At 36.9% G+C, this 17,710-nt stretch overlaps 1 protein-coding gene across 1 annotated transcript in view; it reads left to right on the top strand.

Moving 5' to 3' along the window:
- The window catches only part of htt (huntingtin), a 900,697-nt gene extending 884,532 nt beyond the window's left edge, over positions 1-16,165 (top strand). Inside the window, exons 52-53 of the mRNA XM_067142878.2 lie at positions 6,444-6,531; positions 15,684-16,165. Coding sequence (XP_066998979.2) covers positions 6,444-6,531; positions 15,684-15,782 — 187 coding nt within the window. The 3' untranslated portion in view covers positions 15,783-16,165. The remainder of the gene's footprint in view (positions 1-6,443; positions 6,532-15,683) is intronic.
- The last annotated feature ends 1,545 nt before the right edge of the window (positions 16,166-17,710 follow it).

Below are 17,710 nucleotides of genomic sequence, written 5' to 3'. Positions count from 1 at the left end.
GCAGTAGAACCTCGATAATTCGAAATCGGTTAATTCAAAATCTTGCCTAATTCGAAGAAGCTCTCATTCCTGGAAACATGAGATACAGTTTTGCATGTTATTCAAATTGTTTAATTCGAAATACGGATAATTTGTAATTCGAAGTACAATGTCAGCCCCATTACTGACATACAGACTTTTAATTCAAAACTGCCTTTACATTTTAAAACAAAAGTATGTTACAGGGTAATTTCAACTCAAAATTTATCCGCATCATGATAGAATGCGTGTTCCGGAACGTGGAGGGGTAGGTTTCCGCACTTACACTCACTTTGGTATGTCTATAGTGCGCTTCATAATTGCTAAGTTGAATGAAATTGGAATTCTTTTGTATTCAACCTTTTAAGGAGCGCCGTAATATCACGCAACAGGCAGTGTGTGGAAAAACAGAATTTGCGGACACTGGCGATGCCGGCAGATGACGATAAAGCCTGGCTCATTTAATCAGTTCGTAGGTATGTATGTGTATGTTGGATATTCAGCCCAAAGGCTGGTTTGATCCTCTGCAGCTCCGCCAACAGCTGTCATAAATAGCCTAGGCGTCATTGAAGAGGCGTACTAGGGAAATGAGGAGTGAGGTAGTTTCTCGTTGCTTTCCTCACCGAGCCAGCAGTTGCTATTACATATCAGTCTGCCAAGCCCACTGAAATGCATGCACCAACCGACCCTATGAGCGTTATTTTCACACCATTCATAACAGGGACTGGCTGCATAAGGAATGGTATTACTAGAATCACTCATACCTCTGTCACTTTCATATTGTCAAAGCCAAGGATGAGACTGAGACAGGTCAATGAAAGTAACAAATTTGATATAGACATAGTGCACTGTAAACACTACATCTCGCCAGCAAAGGCATAATTCGTAGGTACCGATCAATATTGTCATTGCCGATGAAACTGCATTGCTTTCTTTTAATGTGAGCCCTAATGGTCTTATGGTTTTAACGTAGAAATTGCCATCCGGGGAATCATACAGGGGTGGGGGTCATTGTAGTGTGTTGCAATGCACATGGAAGTGAGAAACTTTATCCCCTCGTCATAGGAAAGTTCGATAGGCCACAATGTTTTAAGGGCGTCGGGCAAGTACAAAGCATCTAAAAATGCAAACAGTACAGTAACCCAAAAAATAATGCACTTGCACAGGGGAACCAGCATAATTTATCCTCATCTTTGAATTGTGCGATTTTTTTTTTTTTTTGTGAGGTTATGTTTGCCAGTGATTTATCCAAGTGCATTATTTGAACATTGTAAATGCACCTTGTTGGATACATTTTGGAAGTAGTTTTTTCCATGCCATTTGAAAGGTTAAACTGTGAATCGAGGTGATTGCATGCATTAATGGGTCTTAGAATACTTTGTGACGTTGCATGTGTTTACATTTCTGAAGTACGAGGAAGTGCCATGGCAGGAAATCGTACAAGGATAGAGTCATAGAAAAATTCGATTAGCCACGATGTTTTAAGAGCATTGGGTACTTTCTGTGTAAATACAAGGCATCTAAAATGCATACAGTACAGTAATCCAATGAATAAAGCACTTGCACATGGGAGCTAGCATCGATTGCTCCTCGTCTTTGAATCGTTCTTTTTTTTCTTTCATTGCGTGAGGTTATGTTTGTTAGTGATATATCCAAGTGCATTATTTGAATACTGTAAATGCACCTTCTTGGATACATTTTGGAAATAGTTCTTTTTTCATGGCATTTGAAAGGTTCAAACTGTGAATCAGTGTTAACTGCATGCAGTAACAGGCCTTATAATATTTTGTAACGCGGCAAGGGTTGGACTTCCAAATTGCGAATTGGCGGTTAATTCAAAATCACATAATTTGAAGTCTGATTTTTGAGTCCCAAGGACTTCAAATTAACAAGGTTTTACTGTATATAAGTGACCGTTGGTACTGTCAGAAGGAGCAAAAACTTTCAACCCGAATTTCGTAGGTTTGTTCGGGTTATAAATCTTGAATGAAACTCTTCCTTTGAAACTTATTGTACTTTCATCCACAGAATCGTCAGGACCTGGCTGATAAAATAACATACATTATTTCCTAATTTTCTCTAGAACACCCTGTATGTATACACTCTTTTTCAGAGGCATATTTCCTTCCCCATGAGCAAAGGGCAGATTCCAGAAAATAAGTAAGAAAACATCCCAGGAGAAAACATCACTAAAAAATTGCATTTTGTTAACCTAGGCCATTGAAAAATAGTCTTTGACATCTGGCAAGGGGTGAAGCCCCATGTTGATGATGACACCAATAAATGCTTTTATGTCACGCAATGTTAGATGATGCTAATTTCTCATTTTGCTTTTTTTGTGGTCGGTGTTGTCTGTATTTTCGTTTTGCCCCCATGTAATTTAGTTTCACTGAGAATATCAACAAATATTTTGTCATCAAAAAATAGATGAAAATATTCAACAGTATCAAAGTGTGATGGTAATATTGGCCCTTAATCAGTATTACGAATGGGAATAATATTTGTTGGCCCAGGGTTGCTATTACGTCTGTCCATCATCTGCTTTGTTGCTATCTGTGTCAGCGTCACTTGTGTCGTCGTCACACTCAGACAAGCTGGAGAAAAAACTTGTGTCCTCAGACTCACATTCACTAAAATCAGACCCTTCTTCGACCGTATCATCCAATATTGACACTATGTCTGTATCACTGATCCGTTTTCGCGATGCCATTTTACCAGAAAACCATGAAAATGCTTAAGAAGTACGCTCACGAGAAAACTGTGTCCCGCAATGTATGTATTATGTAACTCCCACACAAACAGGAGAACAAACTCAGCAAGATACTGCGGGAATTTCCCTCACGGGAAGAGTTGAGAGAGCTCCTGCCATATCTGAGCATATTTGGGTACCTCCTCGGCTAATGAACCCGCAATTTGTGGATGGAACATCTATATATGTTTCCGCCCGGAGCGTAAGAAAAGTCGACCACATATATATGTTTCCGCCCGCAAAGTGTTAAAAGCTATATATTAAAGTTCTGTCTTTTAAAAAGATTTGATTTGATATATCTTCTTCTTCTTATTATTATTATAAGTAAATGAGATGTAGTTCTTTCTTTTTTTCGTTTCTGGTTCTCTCGTAAGATTAGTCGCAGGCTTATTTCTGATTTTATTGACAATTTTGTCAATGAGTGGTTTATTGAAACCATTCTTGATAGCTAGACTATAGATTATGTTCATTTCCTTCTTTAGATTCCTAGCCAATAAAGGGACACCAAGAGTTCTGTGGATCAAACTGAAGAAAGTAGCTCTTTTTTGGACTTCAGTGTGAAAAGAATCCCGTCTTACAGTAATATCTGTTTGTGTGGGTTTTCTGTAAATGTTATAAAGCTGTGTTTGTATAGGTTGTTCTTAGTTATGTTAATAGTTTTCTTGACAGGCATATTAGAATACACATTAGTTATGTCATAGGAATGCATTGTATAATGGGGCTGTAGTATGAATTTGAGTTTTTTAAACAGATGTGAAACAGACAAATTCATTAATGTCTTGAAATTTGTCTTTTCCAATAATTATTTCTCATTTAATAATACAATTTATCGACAAGAAGGCCTCCAGGGTGGAGCACCATCTTCGGGCATACTTGCAGAGATCTATGTTGATCATCTTGAAGAAAATAAGGTCTTGGACAAAATGTAGGGATCTGTCTTTTGGACACATCATGTAGATGACTTGTTAATTCACTTGCTAAATTAAAAGATATAAATTTCATTAAGATAGATCCGTATTGAGCTGTGATTACAATAGCATTTAAATATTTTATTATTAAGGTCCACCTTTTCAATACAAACTGTACAATGTTTTACATTACATTTACATTCAGGGACTAGTTTCGACCTAACTGTAGGTCATCATCAGCCTTAAAGCAAATCAACGCAAATACATCGAAGAAAATAATCAATGTATATACACAAAGGTCTTAAAAACTGTATGCACCACTCATAGGATTGAAGTTAAGACTGGTTACATAAAATAAACTTCCGTTGACAAAGTGCAGTGTCAATGGCATAAAAAATTAAATATATGTACCATGTAAGAAAGTAAGGTAAGGTTCAAGAGATGTGCTGCACTATGTTAAAAAGCTGCTCTTTGATAGAGATTCATAAAAATCCGGTGCGCTGCACTACATTTAAAAGTTGTTTATGATAGAGATCCTTAAATTGCTGGTCACGGATGATGCGTAGAAGTTCAATAAAGGCTGGCTGCTTAAATATGTTGCTTTCTATTCAAAGCTGAAGTCATTGCTGGAAAGCAGCCAGAGACATTGCCATGGTAACCGGTAGAATCATTGTCGGTCTACAAGGGTGTCCGTCACTCGATTCAGAGCATGAAACCTGTAGAAAATAGTCATTTTCTCAGTCATTTGAAGAATAAGCAAAATTATGTAGATAACAAAAATGATTTAAAATGAAGGGACATTTCATATATAGTCTACAGATTTTACAGAAAATTAATAGTGTATGAGAATATATCAAATAACTTGTTTGATCTCCCTATAAACCCCCAGTCTGTTCAGTGATTTTTAAATCATATGAATATCTAAACCTGCTCCTGGATGAGTATACTGTAAGTATGAAGTTTGGTCAAGATCTATCCAGCTGTTTTGCCGTAATGATGGAACAGACAAGCATATGGATAAATATCTGAAAAATTGGCAAAATAAATGAAATCATAGGCAGTGAACCTCCTACAACTTTATTTGTATAAATAATAACGTACTATTTATTTATCGTATGGGTTTTAGTGCGAAGAGTGTCAGAGAACACGTTCGGCTTGCCTGTGCAGCCTTTGTATGGAGGACCCTCAACAAGGGTAGACAGCATCTGCTGTGTATGGGAGTTTTGTGTTTTTGTAGTGGAGGATAGTGGTGTGTAGTGTGTGAGTTGCAGGAATCTTGGGTAGAGTACTAACACCCAGTCCCGGTGCCAAAGGAAATAACATTTCAAAGTTAAAATCTCCGACCTGGCCGGGAATTGAACCGGGAGGCCTCTTAACCGAAGTTGACTACATTGACCATTCAGCCAATAAACCACACAGTAACCTACTAAAACATCTTGAGTGGCAAGAGCACTGTCTAAATTCAGAGAACACCATACGTTTTTGTAGCTTGAATATTAGTATGTTTTGCCATGCGTAAAACCTACAAAGTTTATATCATAACTTCTCTCTTTTTCATTTTTTATTTTCAACATTGCCTTTTACAGAGCTTAGCTAGAATTACAAATGCCAGTACATAATGCATGCATAGAACTTTAACAAACAACATAGAGAGATTGAAAGAAAAGAAAAAGAACAGAGCAAACAAGCCTCTGTCTTGCAAACACACAGAATTATGTTCAAAGATTAAAGTGTAAAGTAATTTCATTAAGCAGGAATACAATATGAAATTTTTTGAGACATGAAACTTATTTTTTATGATGCAAATAAATGTTAATCAAGATTATGACTATAGATATATCTTTCATATAAATAATTTTATGGAATTCTTCTCCCTCTGTGGGTGGGTGTGGTAGAATACATCCATGGTATCCCCTGCCTGCCATGAAAGGCAACTAGGTGGAGACCCAGGGGCTTTCATCTTCGGAATATGGGTTGCGACCATGTATTTCCTAGCTGAGTCTGACATTGCTTCCACTTACTTGCGTCAGGTTCCTTGCCTTCATCTTTCCTATTGGACCTCCCTTGTCCAACTCTTGTTCTTTTCTGACTCCAAAGTAGTAGTTTTGCGAGGCCTAGGGTGTCTTTCGTTTTCATGCTCTTCGTGGCCCTTCTCTTTCTTTTGCCAATACCTTCATTCTTCCAAGTTTCTGACCTCTTCCATTTTCCTTCTAATTAGTGTAAATAGAGGATGGTTGTCCAATTGCACTTCCTCTTAAAACAATAATCATCACTAACAACAACCTTATGGAATTCTTAAATTTGTACACATTGGTTTTTTATTTCTTATCACTAGGTAGATGTTACACACAAAAATGCCAGAGCATTATAGGGTTTTTATACCACATTTTGTGGTACTGTTAGATTGGACATGTAGGCTACATTTTGATCCTATCTGGTACTGAGATGATGAATATTACAGTTTAGAGACAGAATGCCATTGAGTAATATTGTACTTTTAATTAGTGCTGCTTTGTATTAACACTAAATTGAATGTTGTTTTCTTAATTTGATGTCATTATTAATTCATTTTAAGAACCCAAGCAGCTGTGCTCACTTCAAAGACTGAGATTTTAAAAATGCAATGCATTGTAGATGAAATTTCAGTACTCATAGTTTCTTTCCATATAATAATTATAACATTGATAAGTGAATGATGAATGACAAAAAATAAATCCACTTATACTGTTCATGTATTACGATATTACCACACCTTAACACATACATAGATTTCCTCATGTCCAGTCTCGAATTGGCCGGATAGAACTTGAAGACCGCAAACTTCTGTGCATTGCTGCTGCAGATTTTTATCATCATGTGAGTATTTACTCTTCAGCATCTCATATATATAATATTTAAAATTAATCATCTTTGTATCTGTACTTTCTGAATGTGTAAGTGATACTCTCTTTTTTATTAGACTGGACTGATAGTATCTTATATTGGGTTGACTTTAATTTTTGTCTGGTTCAACATCACGGGAGGATAGGTAGATTTTCTTGAAACTTAGTACAGTATTTAAGTTTAGGATAAGGGTAAGTAGGATTTTGACTTTATGGTGTTCAGCAACATTTAGCAGGTGGGGTTTTCAGAGAGAGCCTAAAACATAAAACACTTAGCTCTCTTACAGTTAATTTGACAGGAAATCTGCTTATGACAGAATTTATTTAGAATCTTATTTACACACTTTTTGTTCTATACTTTATCTAAACATGTATATTACTAATGCTGTAGGAAACATTATATTCCTCATTTAATGGTCTTCGAGAGTGGGGACTGCCACTGTGCCTTTCTGTCAATCCAACTTCCTTCCTGAGCCACTCTGATCTTGGTTCTCATGGTGTACAGTGCTATCATTTGTCTTGATGCTGTTTAGCTGAGTTTTACTGGGTTATTGTATTATGTTCACTGGCCTGCTTCTAACATGCCACAAGGGATGATACCTAAAGTTGTGTATAAAGAAGCCTTGGAATATAGAACATCTGTGAAAAGACTGAGCATCAAATAATCATTGCGGTCAACTGAATGAGTTGGCCATGTGGTTAGGGTCGCATAGCTATGAGCTTGCATTTGGGAGATCGTGGGTTCAAATCCCACTGTTGGGAGGCCTGAGGATGGTTTTCGATATTGTCCCTTTCACACCAGGCAAATGCTGGAGTTGTGCCTGAAATAAGGTCATGGCCACTACCTTCCCAATCTTAGCCCTTTCATATCCTTGCATCGCCAATAACCTTTGATGTGTTAGTGCGATGTTAAATCACCTGTAAAAATAAGTAAATAAATAATTCTTTGCAGTTGGAATCTTTGCAGACTTGAATAATAGGACTATAACTTCAGGTTGGCAGGAAGATTTGCAAGTGCCATATTATTTCAGTTTTTTGGATTTTCATATTGCCAAGATGTATTATTTAGCACCTGTGGCCATATCCTGGTTTTATTATTGATATACTCTATCCAACATACCTACTAGTAGAACTTGCTGCAAGATCATTGTTTCATAGTGTACAAAGAGTTTTCTGGTCTGGCTAACGATGGTAGTTACAGGCATGTTGACTGTAGCCTTTCAACCACCTACCAGCAAGGGCTGTTTTTAGATTGTATAATACTCTTCAGGTGACATGTTGGCCAGCCTTAAGTGGTAGGTGTTGAGAAGAAATGAATTAACCAGCCAACCATAATCTATTACAAGTGCGAATATCACCTAGACAACATCGCTATCCATGGACCCCACAATCAGAGCTGAAAGTACAATCCCTCGATTTCTTATGGAGCTGTGAAGTTCTCTTGGACTCAATCAGACATGACTCCATGACATTGGTATTGCTGCATTATGAGATTCACTGATCATATTCCCTAATTATTTATATAGCTTTTTAATTTTTTCATTTTGTGTTTTTTATTTACCTTTTTTTAATCAGAACATTTTGAATATTCAAATTTTCACCAATGACTTTCAAAGATTTTCACTTTTTTAAAAATGTATATACTTTGTCACTCATTACTGGTCTGCATTTAAGACAGTCGCCCAGGTGGCAGATTCCCTATCTGTTGTTTTCCTAGCTTTTTCGTAAATGATTGCAAAGAAATTGGAAATTTATTGAACATCTGCCTTGGTAAGTTATTCCAATCCCTAACTCCCCTTCCTGTAAACGAATATTTGCCCCAATTTGTCCTCTTGAATTCCAGCTTTATCTTTATATTGTGATCTTTCCTACTTTTAAAGACACCACTCAAACTTATTTGTCTACTGATTTTATTCCACACCATCTCTCCACTGACAGCTCTGAACATACCGCTTATCATAGGTTATGATTTTCATTTCCGTGTTGACTAATAACTAATATAATAGAGACCGAGCTCGATAGCTGCAGTCGTTTAAGTGCGGCCAGTATCCAGTATTCGGGAGATAGTAGGTTCGAACCCCACTATCGGCAGCCCTGAAGATGGTTTTCCGTGGTTTCCCATTTTCACACCAGGCAAATGCTGGGGCTGTACCTTAATTAAGGCCACGGCCGCTTCCTTCCCACTCCTAGCCCTTTCTTCTCCCATCGTCGCCGTAAGACCTATCTGTGTCGGTGCGACGTAAAGCAACTAGCAAAAAAAAATATAATAGAGTCTGAGGGATGTTCACACCATTCAACACAATATAAAATATTGGAAATTTATTAAGCGAAGACCGGTTTTGACTCCCTTGGAGTCATCAGTTCTTGTAGATAATTAAATCAGTGGGAATCTGATAACAATCATCATGAGGATGGCCTACGTACATCTCAATAAGCTGACATAAAACATCATGGAAAAATTATACACACAATAGCAATTGTTTAAATACATATCAATAGGTTGTCATAAAACATAATGACAAATTATGTATACAATGACATGAAACACTTGGCACTTTAAGAAAGATCTTGAATCTGGGTTAAAAATACTGTTGTGTGTTTGTAGAACATGGTTTTATTTCAACTGGTTCATATGTTTTCAAGTTGATTGTAACAAATCAGACAAGTCTGTTCTGTGTTCTCCTTGCGCCTGCATTCTTACTATTTCAATCATGGTTCTTGCTGATCTACACCATGGGAAAATGGCACAGTTTGTCTACAAATAATTGCTACAAAACTACAAAACCCCATAGCACAGCAGCCCAAAAGGGCCATGGCTTACTCGGTGACCACTGCTCAGCCTAATGGCCTGCAGATTACGAGGTTAAATATTAGTAGCACTAGTAAAAATAATTCAACACAGTCATGGCCTGGTTTGGGGTTATAAACCTTGTGAAGTGTGCCCGGTGAACTAATACAGGGTAAGTTGAGATTTTTTTCTACAAATAAGTAATCGGCAAAATTGTTTCTTATTACATAAACCTCATGATTGATCCGTATTGAAAATTGTTATAGTTCAAAAACAATGAAGGTATTTATTAAACCACCTGTTCACTACTAGACATCCACTTATAAGTGGTTACATAAACATAATAACACTTATTCGGGACATGTTTCACCCCTAATTTAGGGCATCTTCAGCCTAAAATACAATCTTCAAAAGTTACACATGATATTAAAAGATAAGCCTTGTAGCCTAATTACTAAATTTTGGTACATATAATGTGAATAATACATTGATACATTAGTAAAACATGTTAATGGAACACTGTCTATGATCATATTAAAACTATCTTGTCTGAGACTAAAACTTCTTCTTATAAAATTATGTAGTTCTACTTAAAATGGTTCAATTAAAAATGTTTTTAGTCACCCAATGTGATATTGCATATATTGCCAACAAAAGGCATTAACACAAGCACACGTAAGTATGTCATGCAAACAACGTGTTCAGGGCCGCTGTTAAAGTCGTAAAATGTGCAGGTAGTAAAACTTTTAGAGGGTAGATATACTGTAAATAATGGTGAAACTGAAGCATCAGTTGGTTATCATGGAAGAAGTAACCCTTTATACAGGTTATATTATCGGAAATCTTTGCCAAGAGATAGCAGTAGATTCTGGAATAATGTTCACTGTAAGAGAAGGAAAGAAAGTCTTAAAAAGGGTAAATACAAGGAGAGAATCCTTCTACGTAACTTAGAATAGATGAGGACTTACAAGTTTGTTGTAAGCTGTTACTTATTATCTTCCGTAACAGCAGGTACTTATTATCTTGAAGGGTTACTTCATTCCCATTAAGTTCTGATACTATGTGCTTCGTCACTAACTGTCTGTACATAACCTTCAAGTTCTGGATCACACTTTGGTCAAGCGGCTGAGAAACTGATGTTGCATTTGGTGGGAAAAAGACAATCTTCACATTTGCAACCTCAGCGTCTCCGAAGACCTTAAAAAGTAGTTAGTGGGACGTAAAGCAAATAACTAGAGCCCGGATTTCCATGCAAATGCATGTTTTTAAATGAGCTAGCTACACTTCTCAAACTTTGCAAATATTCGTTTTACGGCTTAACAATTCCAAATAACCGTTCTTTTTCCGTGCATGTTTGCATGTTTTGGCATTTTTCGGAGAAAATTCATGCATAATGCATATTTGGAAGATTTTGGATTTAATAGCGCATATTTGGACGTTTAATATTGCATAATATGACTTTTATTCTGACTTTGACGCATATATATTGTTAACTTGCATCATAGTGCATTTTCTGAATGTTAGTTTGCAGAATTTGGGACAATTTTTCACGTTGTAGGCTACAGTATGTCTATTACTGAGAGACGGAGAGAATGTATTCCTGGCATCCTATGTGACAACCATAGTTAGTAGCCTACATACGTTACAGGTCCTACAGTATAATGCAATTAACCAAACACTTCCTTATCTGTTGCTTGAGTAAACAGTGACGTAAGTTGGAAGGCCCTACGTTGAAATCTAATTCTTAGGAATAAGGTGTCCCAGTTTTACAGTTGTACATTGTCCGACTCGTTGGCTGAATGGTCAGCATACTGGCCTTCGGTTCAGAGGGTCCCGGGTTCTATTCCCGGCTGGATCGGGGATTTTAACCTTAATTGGTTAATTCTATTGCCCCGAGGGCAACTCAAACACCACACACAACACTATCCTCCACCACAATAACTCGCAGTTACCTGCACATGGCAGATGCCGCCCACCCTCATCGGAGGGTCTGCCTTACAAGGGCTGCAATCGGCTAGTAATAGCCACACGAAATTATTATTTAGTTGTACATTGCTATAAATTGAACCGTAAATTGTGCATTAATCATTGACGGCTCATTTTTCATGCTGCATTATCGAGGAATAATAACACTTTTCGCTCCTAGCATATCATTTTTCTGTCCAATTGTCCTAGCCACTCTGTCATTATTTCTCTGGTCATTCATGCTTTCCTATTCGCTTTCCATTCGTAGTCAACTTTGTAACGTCCATATTCTTAAAACACTTGGTTTTGCAGCTTTTCCTATCACAAGGGGGCTTCTCCCGTTCTCCACTCATACTTGCACATAACAAGACCGTAAGACATTCTTTCGCATCTTTTAATAATGTTATTTGCTTTACGTCCCACTAACTACTTCTTAAGGTTTTTGGAGACGCTGAGGTGCCGGAATTTAGTCCTGCAGGAGTTCTTTTACGTGCCAGTAAATCTACCGACACGGGGCTGTCGTATTTGAGCACCTTCAAATACCACCGGACTGAGCCAGGATCGAACCTGCCAAGTTGAGGTTAGAAGGCCAGCGCCTTAACCGTCTGAGCCACTCAGCCCGGCCGCATCTTTTCCACCAGAACGGATTTCGTTTGTAACACAAAGTTTTGTCTGGCAAAGCACAGAAAAATAATCCAGTTTCATCGGCATTCAAAATATTTTCTGAAGCATACCCGTGTATGATTGAAGGTATTTTTTCTTGCCAGTTTTCAACAATCTCCATATTAACACTGGATGATTTTCCGCAAATCACTCTGAAGTCCAATGTCGCTTTCTGAATCTTTCTAGCCAGCCATTCGAGGCTTTGAAATCTCCAATACCTAATTCTGCCGCGAATTCTAACGCTTTTGCTTGTATAATTTGTCCTGACACAGGGACTTAACATAAAATTTATAAAGCTACTTTATTTCTACATATACAAACTAAACTAGCTTTTTCCGGTGAATCTTCGGAATTGATATTGAACACAAGATTGCTGTGTTTTACAATATACCCACTGTAAAAAAATAGTGCTAATAGTGACAAACAGCACAGAGAGTAATCTGTAAACTCAAAACATACGTTTTATCTCATGATATCGATACTCAGTTGCCACTCGTGGGTTTCCTAGATTTTTGTAGTCTTGTTTTGTTTACTAGTTTTGCAATATTTGGAGTTAATGTTTGAGGAAACACTATGTTTAAGAGCACACTTCAAATTGTGATCTGACAACTGGCTTCAATGTTTTGGTTTTGTTGATTTAAAATAGAAAAGTTTCGTTCACAGGCATATGTGGAACCGAAAATACTCAACATTCTCGCTGCAAACCTATGCAATCGGGGAAACCTTTTTTTTAATATTATGAGCCCAACTACTCCAGAATTGCGCCCTAACATAGAAGGTGCACCATCTGTTGCTATTGAAACTAGTTTTTGTTCCATGGCAGAGAAGCATTTTCAAGAACACTTACAATGCACTTGAAAATGTCGATGCCTTTCGTGGTATTCTTCATAGGCACTAAATCCAGTATTTCCTCCCAAATTGTAAAGTTTTTGTAACCCCTCGTATGAAAATGGCTAGCTGGGCCATGTCAGAAATATCTGTGCCCTCGTCAATTGCTAAGGAGTATGCCCGGAAGCTTTTTGTCAGTTCTAATAATTGTAGGTGGATATCATCAGATAGGTCTTGAATTTTTGTCGACACTGTGTGCGCGGACAAGCTGGTAGCTTCGAACTCTTGAATGATATTTAGACAAAACTCCTCACCTGCCAGAATTAAATATTCCTTTACGAACCCACCACCACTGAACGGTTTTTAAGTTTCTTTGCAATTAAATATGAAATTTTATAACTCAGTCGAACTGCTGACTTAGACTCACTGATCGAATGCTCGACATGGTTATTTAATTTACCTTTTAGTTCTGTAATTACACGTACCCTTTCCTCGCCTTGATACTGATCATAATCTGCAGCGTGATACAAATTGTAGTGGCGTTGTAAATTATATATTTTTACATACTGTAGCTCTTTTCTACAAACTAAACATTTAGCTGTAGCAATGCTATCATTTTCAACAAATAAATATAGATCTTCCCATAAAGATAAAAAGATCGGAGGAGTAGATAGCTTCTCACACCGTGATGTTCCCGGTTCGTCCATACTTATGTACTGTACCACTAAAGCTGCGTATACACTTGAGCATTCGCCCCAAATGAGCATGCGTTGCCGATGCGGGAGTGCACAAGCATGACTCGCATGCCAATCTGTTGAGCAAGTTTCCACTGTGTTCGGACCTCGTGCGGACCGAAAACACATTGTGTGTTGAGGTGTGGTATATTGTTTTACCTGACCTGAGGCTACAATGGTGAGTCGAAAATTGATCTCGCCAGTTATTGTTATATGTATTTATTGCATTCCTTGAAAACAAAAAGGAGAAAGCGGTGGTGGCAAAGAAAACGTACGAAGAGAGATGATTTTAAGGTATTGCAATAGAACTCGTCCTTGGTGTTCCACAGAACGGGATACTTGTGGTAGTACCCCAGGAGATAAGAGAATTATCCTGGGACAATTCCATTTCAACTTGAAATTACTTTCACACTCTTCCTTCACTTGCACAACCGAGATCGCGTATGCATAGGCGGAAGCAGTCGGCTCATACTGTTCGGGCTACCCCACTCGTCATCAACTGTCCACACTGAGAACGAACAGAGCACGTGCTCACTTTGAGGTACCGACAACATTCGGATCGGGCTGAGGCATGCGGATCCATTCGGTTCGCCCTGTACTCATCTGAGCAAAACTGGGCAAACACATGCTCATTTGGGGCGAATGCTCAAGTGTATACGCGGCTTAACACTATACGGCTGAGGATACTGATAGGTATGTCAAAATCATAAAAACCCTTTTTTCGGAATTTGATCCTTTTTCGGAATTTGATCCTAGATTTAACAATTTGGAATGTCTGGAAACTTATATTCAACTTTTAACCACGCCATTTTCAGCTGTTGCAGATAACGTTTATCTGGACCTACAGTTAGAGTTATTAGATTTACAGTATGATAGAGAACTAAGAGATAAATTTTTAAATAAGAAGGATTTGTGTGGCTTGTTGTGAAAAGTGTCTATAAAAGCCGTAGCCATCAGCATGTATGGCACTTCACGTGTTTACTACAAAGCGAGGCTGTCTCTTCGTCTCCAGTCTACGACAGCGGCTCCCCACCTTCTGCGCTCTTACGTCACATGGTCTCTCCGATGTCACACGGTCTCTCTTACATCACACGCCAGCCGGTTGGCAGACCCTGGCCTAGCCTATATTTACACATGTGCCTACTTCGAACACCAGGCCTGTATTCTATTGCAGAATCCTTGAGCTGACGTTGCCATAGTTATTGCCAATTGCCAATTCCCAGGTGATGCCAATATCTCCAAAATAGCTTGTTTTAGGCCCTTAAAACATGGTTTTCAGGGCCCATAGGGCCTCACCGAGTTTTGTTCTATGCGTGGTGAGGGATAAAATGAGCTTTATCTTGTCCTTGTATGACAAATTGAATATTTTGCCTATCTTAGCCTATGTCAATGTGCCAAAGGGCCTAAATCTAGGGAATGGAGAGGGATGGTAAAATTTCTTGTAGATGGGTGTTACCTGCATGGTCCCAAAAGATAAGTTTACAAAATTTGGTTGAGATTGGTGGAACGGTATGGATTTTCAGTAAATTCTGTTCAGCCATTTTCTCATGGCTTGGCATGGATATGGACTAAACAACAAAAATGTAATTTCATGAATATCTCTATTGTCATAGCCAGTACGGTAAAACTGTATAAGACATAAATGATCGGATATTATACTTTCTATAATTTTTGTTAACTTATGTAGTGTTTATTAAATAGGTCCACTAATATAGATATTAGAGAACAACATTTTAGGCCTTCCCCTAAACTGCCGTTTCACACAGTGTGATTAAAATTACTTATAGCATAGACTGTAATGCCTTATAACCTGACTTTACATACTAATTTTCATTAAATTCTGTGATTTTCTCGTGATGCACATGAATACGTACATACTGTACTTACATACATACATACATACATACATACATACATACATACATACATACATACATAGACAACAGAAAATTAAAAATTGCATTCCTTCTTACTGTGAGTGTGACAGGGACACAAATAAAAATTTTTTAAAATTCTGAGTGATGTACAGACAAAACTCTTGTTTTATGTACAATATATATCCTTGAAATGTTATTCTGAAACATGTAGAATTAATAATATTATTTTAATATTCTGTGCATAAAATGTGTTTTCCAATTTTTGTTTCAGCTGACTGATGACCAGCAGAAACAGACCTTTGTGTCGACATTCCAAGCTGCTGCCCACCAACCTCAAACGCCATTCTCTGAGCTCATTTCATGTCTCTAATTCTAATTCTGTGATATTATGTTATAAACATTCCCTCTGAGTCTTTTGTGCAATATAAGTATGTTTACAGTATATGTATATATAGAATATATATTTAGCAGCCTGACCTCCAATGTTTGGATGAGCCAGTGGATGTTGCAGGTAGAAGAAATGTATACATAACACTAGTTTCCTTCCTCTTCTTATCCTGGACAATGTATATAATGATAAGTATTAAACTGTTAGAAGTGTTGATATTTATAAAGATTGTTTCTTCTAGTTATGGTATGGTTTCTGATATATCAGAATATGATCTCAAAGCTAATGAGGTTAGTGAGATTGTTAATAATTATATTTGTAAACTTTGTCAGAATATGAATGTATAATGATATTTTTCCTGAAAAGTTGTATTTTCTTTCAAAATGTCTTACAACTCCAAATACCATTGAAAACTATTATGTGCCACTGATATCCTGAGTAATATTTAGCTTATTGCTTGTATGAATAATGTGATATATAGCAGAAGGGAATTCAGAAATACAAATTCTAGAGAGTCCCATAGCCTTCATCTCAAGACTAACAGCTCCGGTTTATGTCTGGTTTTATAAGAAGTACATTGAATTACCAAAATCATCCTGCCATGATAATTGGGTATACTTTTAAGCTTTAATGTTTCATGTGTTATACACTGCCCACTTTTAACATTCATAGAGCTGTGTAATTACAGCATTTATTTATTTATTTATTTATTTATTTATTTATTTATTTATTTATTTATTTATTTATTTATTTATTTATTTATTTATTTATTTATTTATTTATTTATTTATTTATTTATTTATTTATTTATTTATTTCATTCATTCATTCATTCATTCATTCATTCATTCATTCATTCATTCATTCATTCATTCATTCATTCATTCATTCATTCATTCATTCATTCATTCATTCATTCATTCATTCATTGATTTATTTCACCACATATGTGCGGACGAACATTTACATATATATACAGATATCTACATAAAGAGATATTTCATAAATTGACAGTCAGCAAAGCATTCAGGATTCATAATATAAGATCTATATTGTCCAGCCACTGTATAGCCTGTTCAGAAGCTTTCATTAAGCCCTTTTCAGATTCTGAAAATGACTTCAACAGACAATCCCTAACAATATATTGGATTTTCTGATTCGTATTACCACAATCACACGTAGGGGAAGATCGCAAACCTTGTTTATATAGCAAAGGGTTGCATTGTTCATGACTACTTTGAGTTGAGTAACTAAAGTAGGATCATCAGCATAAGCAAACTTTGAGGAAATGGTGTTAAGCATAGCTGCAATGTACAGCTTAAACAACAGGTTAAACAACATTGGAGATCCTTGATGGAGCATTGGGAATGGTGATGGTGTGCAAATATAACAACCATATAGTTTCATATGTACAGTATTATTCAAATGGCATGCATATTTTCATGATGAAAAAATAAAAAATACAGTGGTTCATATGTATGACACTATTTATAAAATATTCATTGAATACATTAGGTTCTGTTGGCACTGACACTTTACTCTCTTTCGTACCACTTTCATCATTTGTATCTGACAAAGATGCGTTACGTTCATTTTTTGAGTTGTTAATAAAATAATCATTAGCTTGCTTATTTTGCTACTTTAATTTCTTCACAATAAAACTTTTTAATGAATGCATTTTATTGTTTGGATCATCAGTCCTAGACTGGTTTGATGCAGCTCTCCATGCCACCCTATCCTGCACTAACCTTTTCATTTCAACATAATTACTGCATCCTTCATCTACTCTAATCTGTTTGTCACATTCATACCTTGGTCTACTCCTACCGTTCGTACCCATCTCACCTTCAGTATTTCTGTAACACTACTTCTCAAGAGCTTCTATTCTTTCTGAGCTAGTTATCATACATG

The sequence above is a fragment of the Anabrus simplex genome, chromosome 3 (genome assembly GCF_040414725.1).
Source record: "Anabrus simplex isolate iqAnaSimp1 chromosome 3, ASM4041472v1, whole genome shotgun sequence".
NCBI lineage: Eukaryota > Metazoa > Arthropoda > Insecta > Orthoptera > Tettigoniidae > Anabrus > Anabrus simplex.
This window is presented reverse-complemented; position numbering and strand designations above follow the sequence as displayed.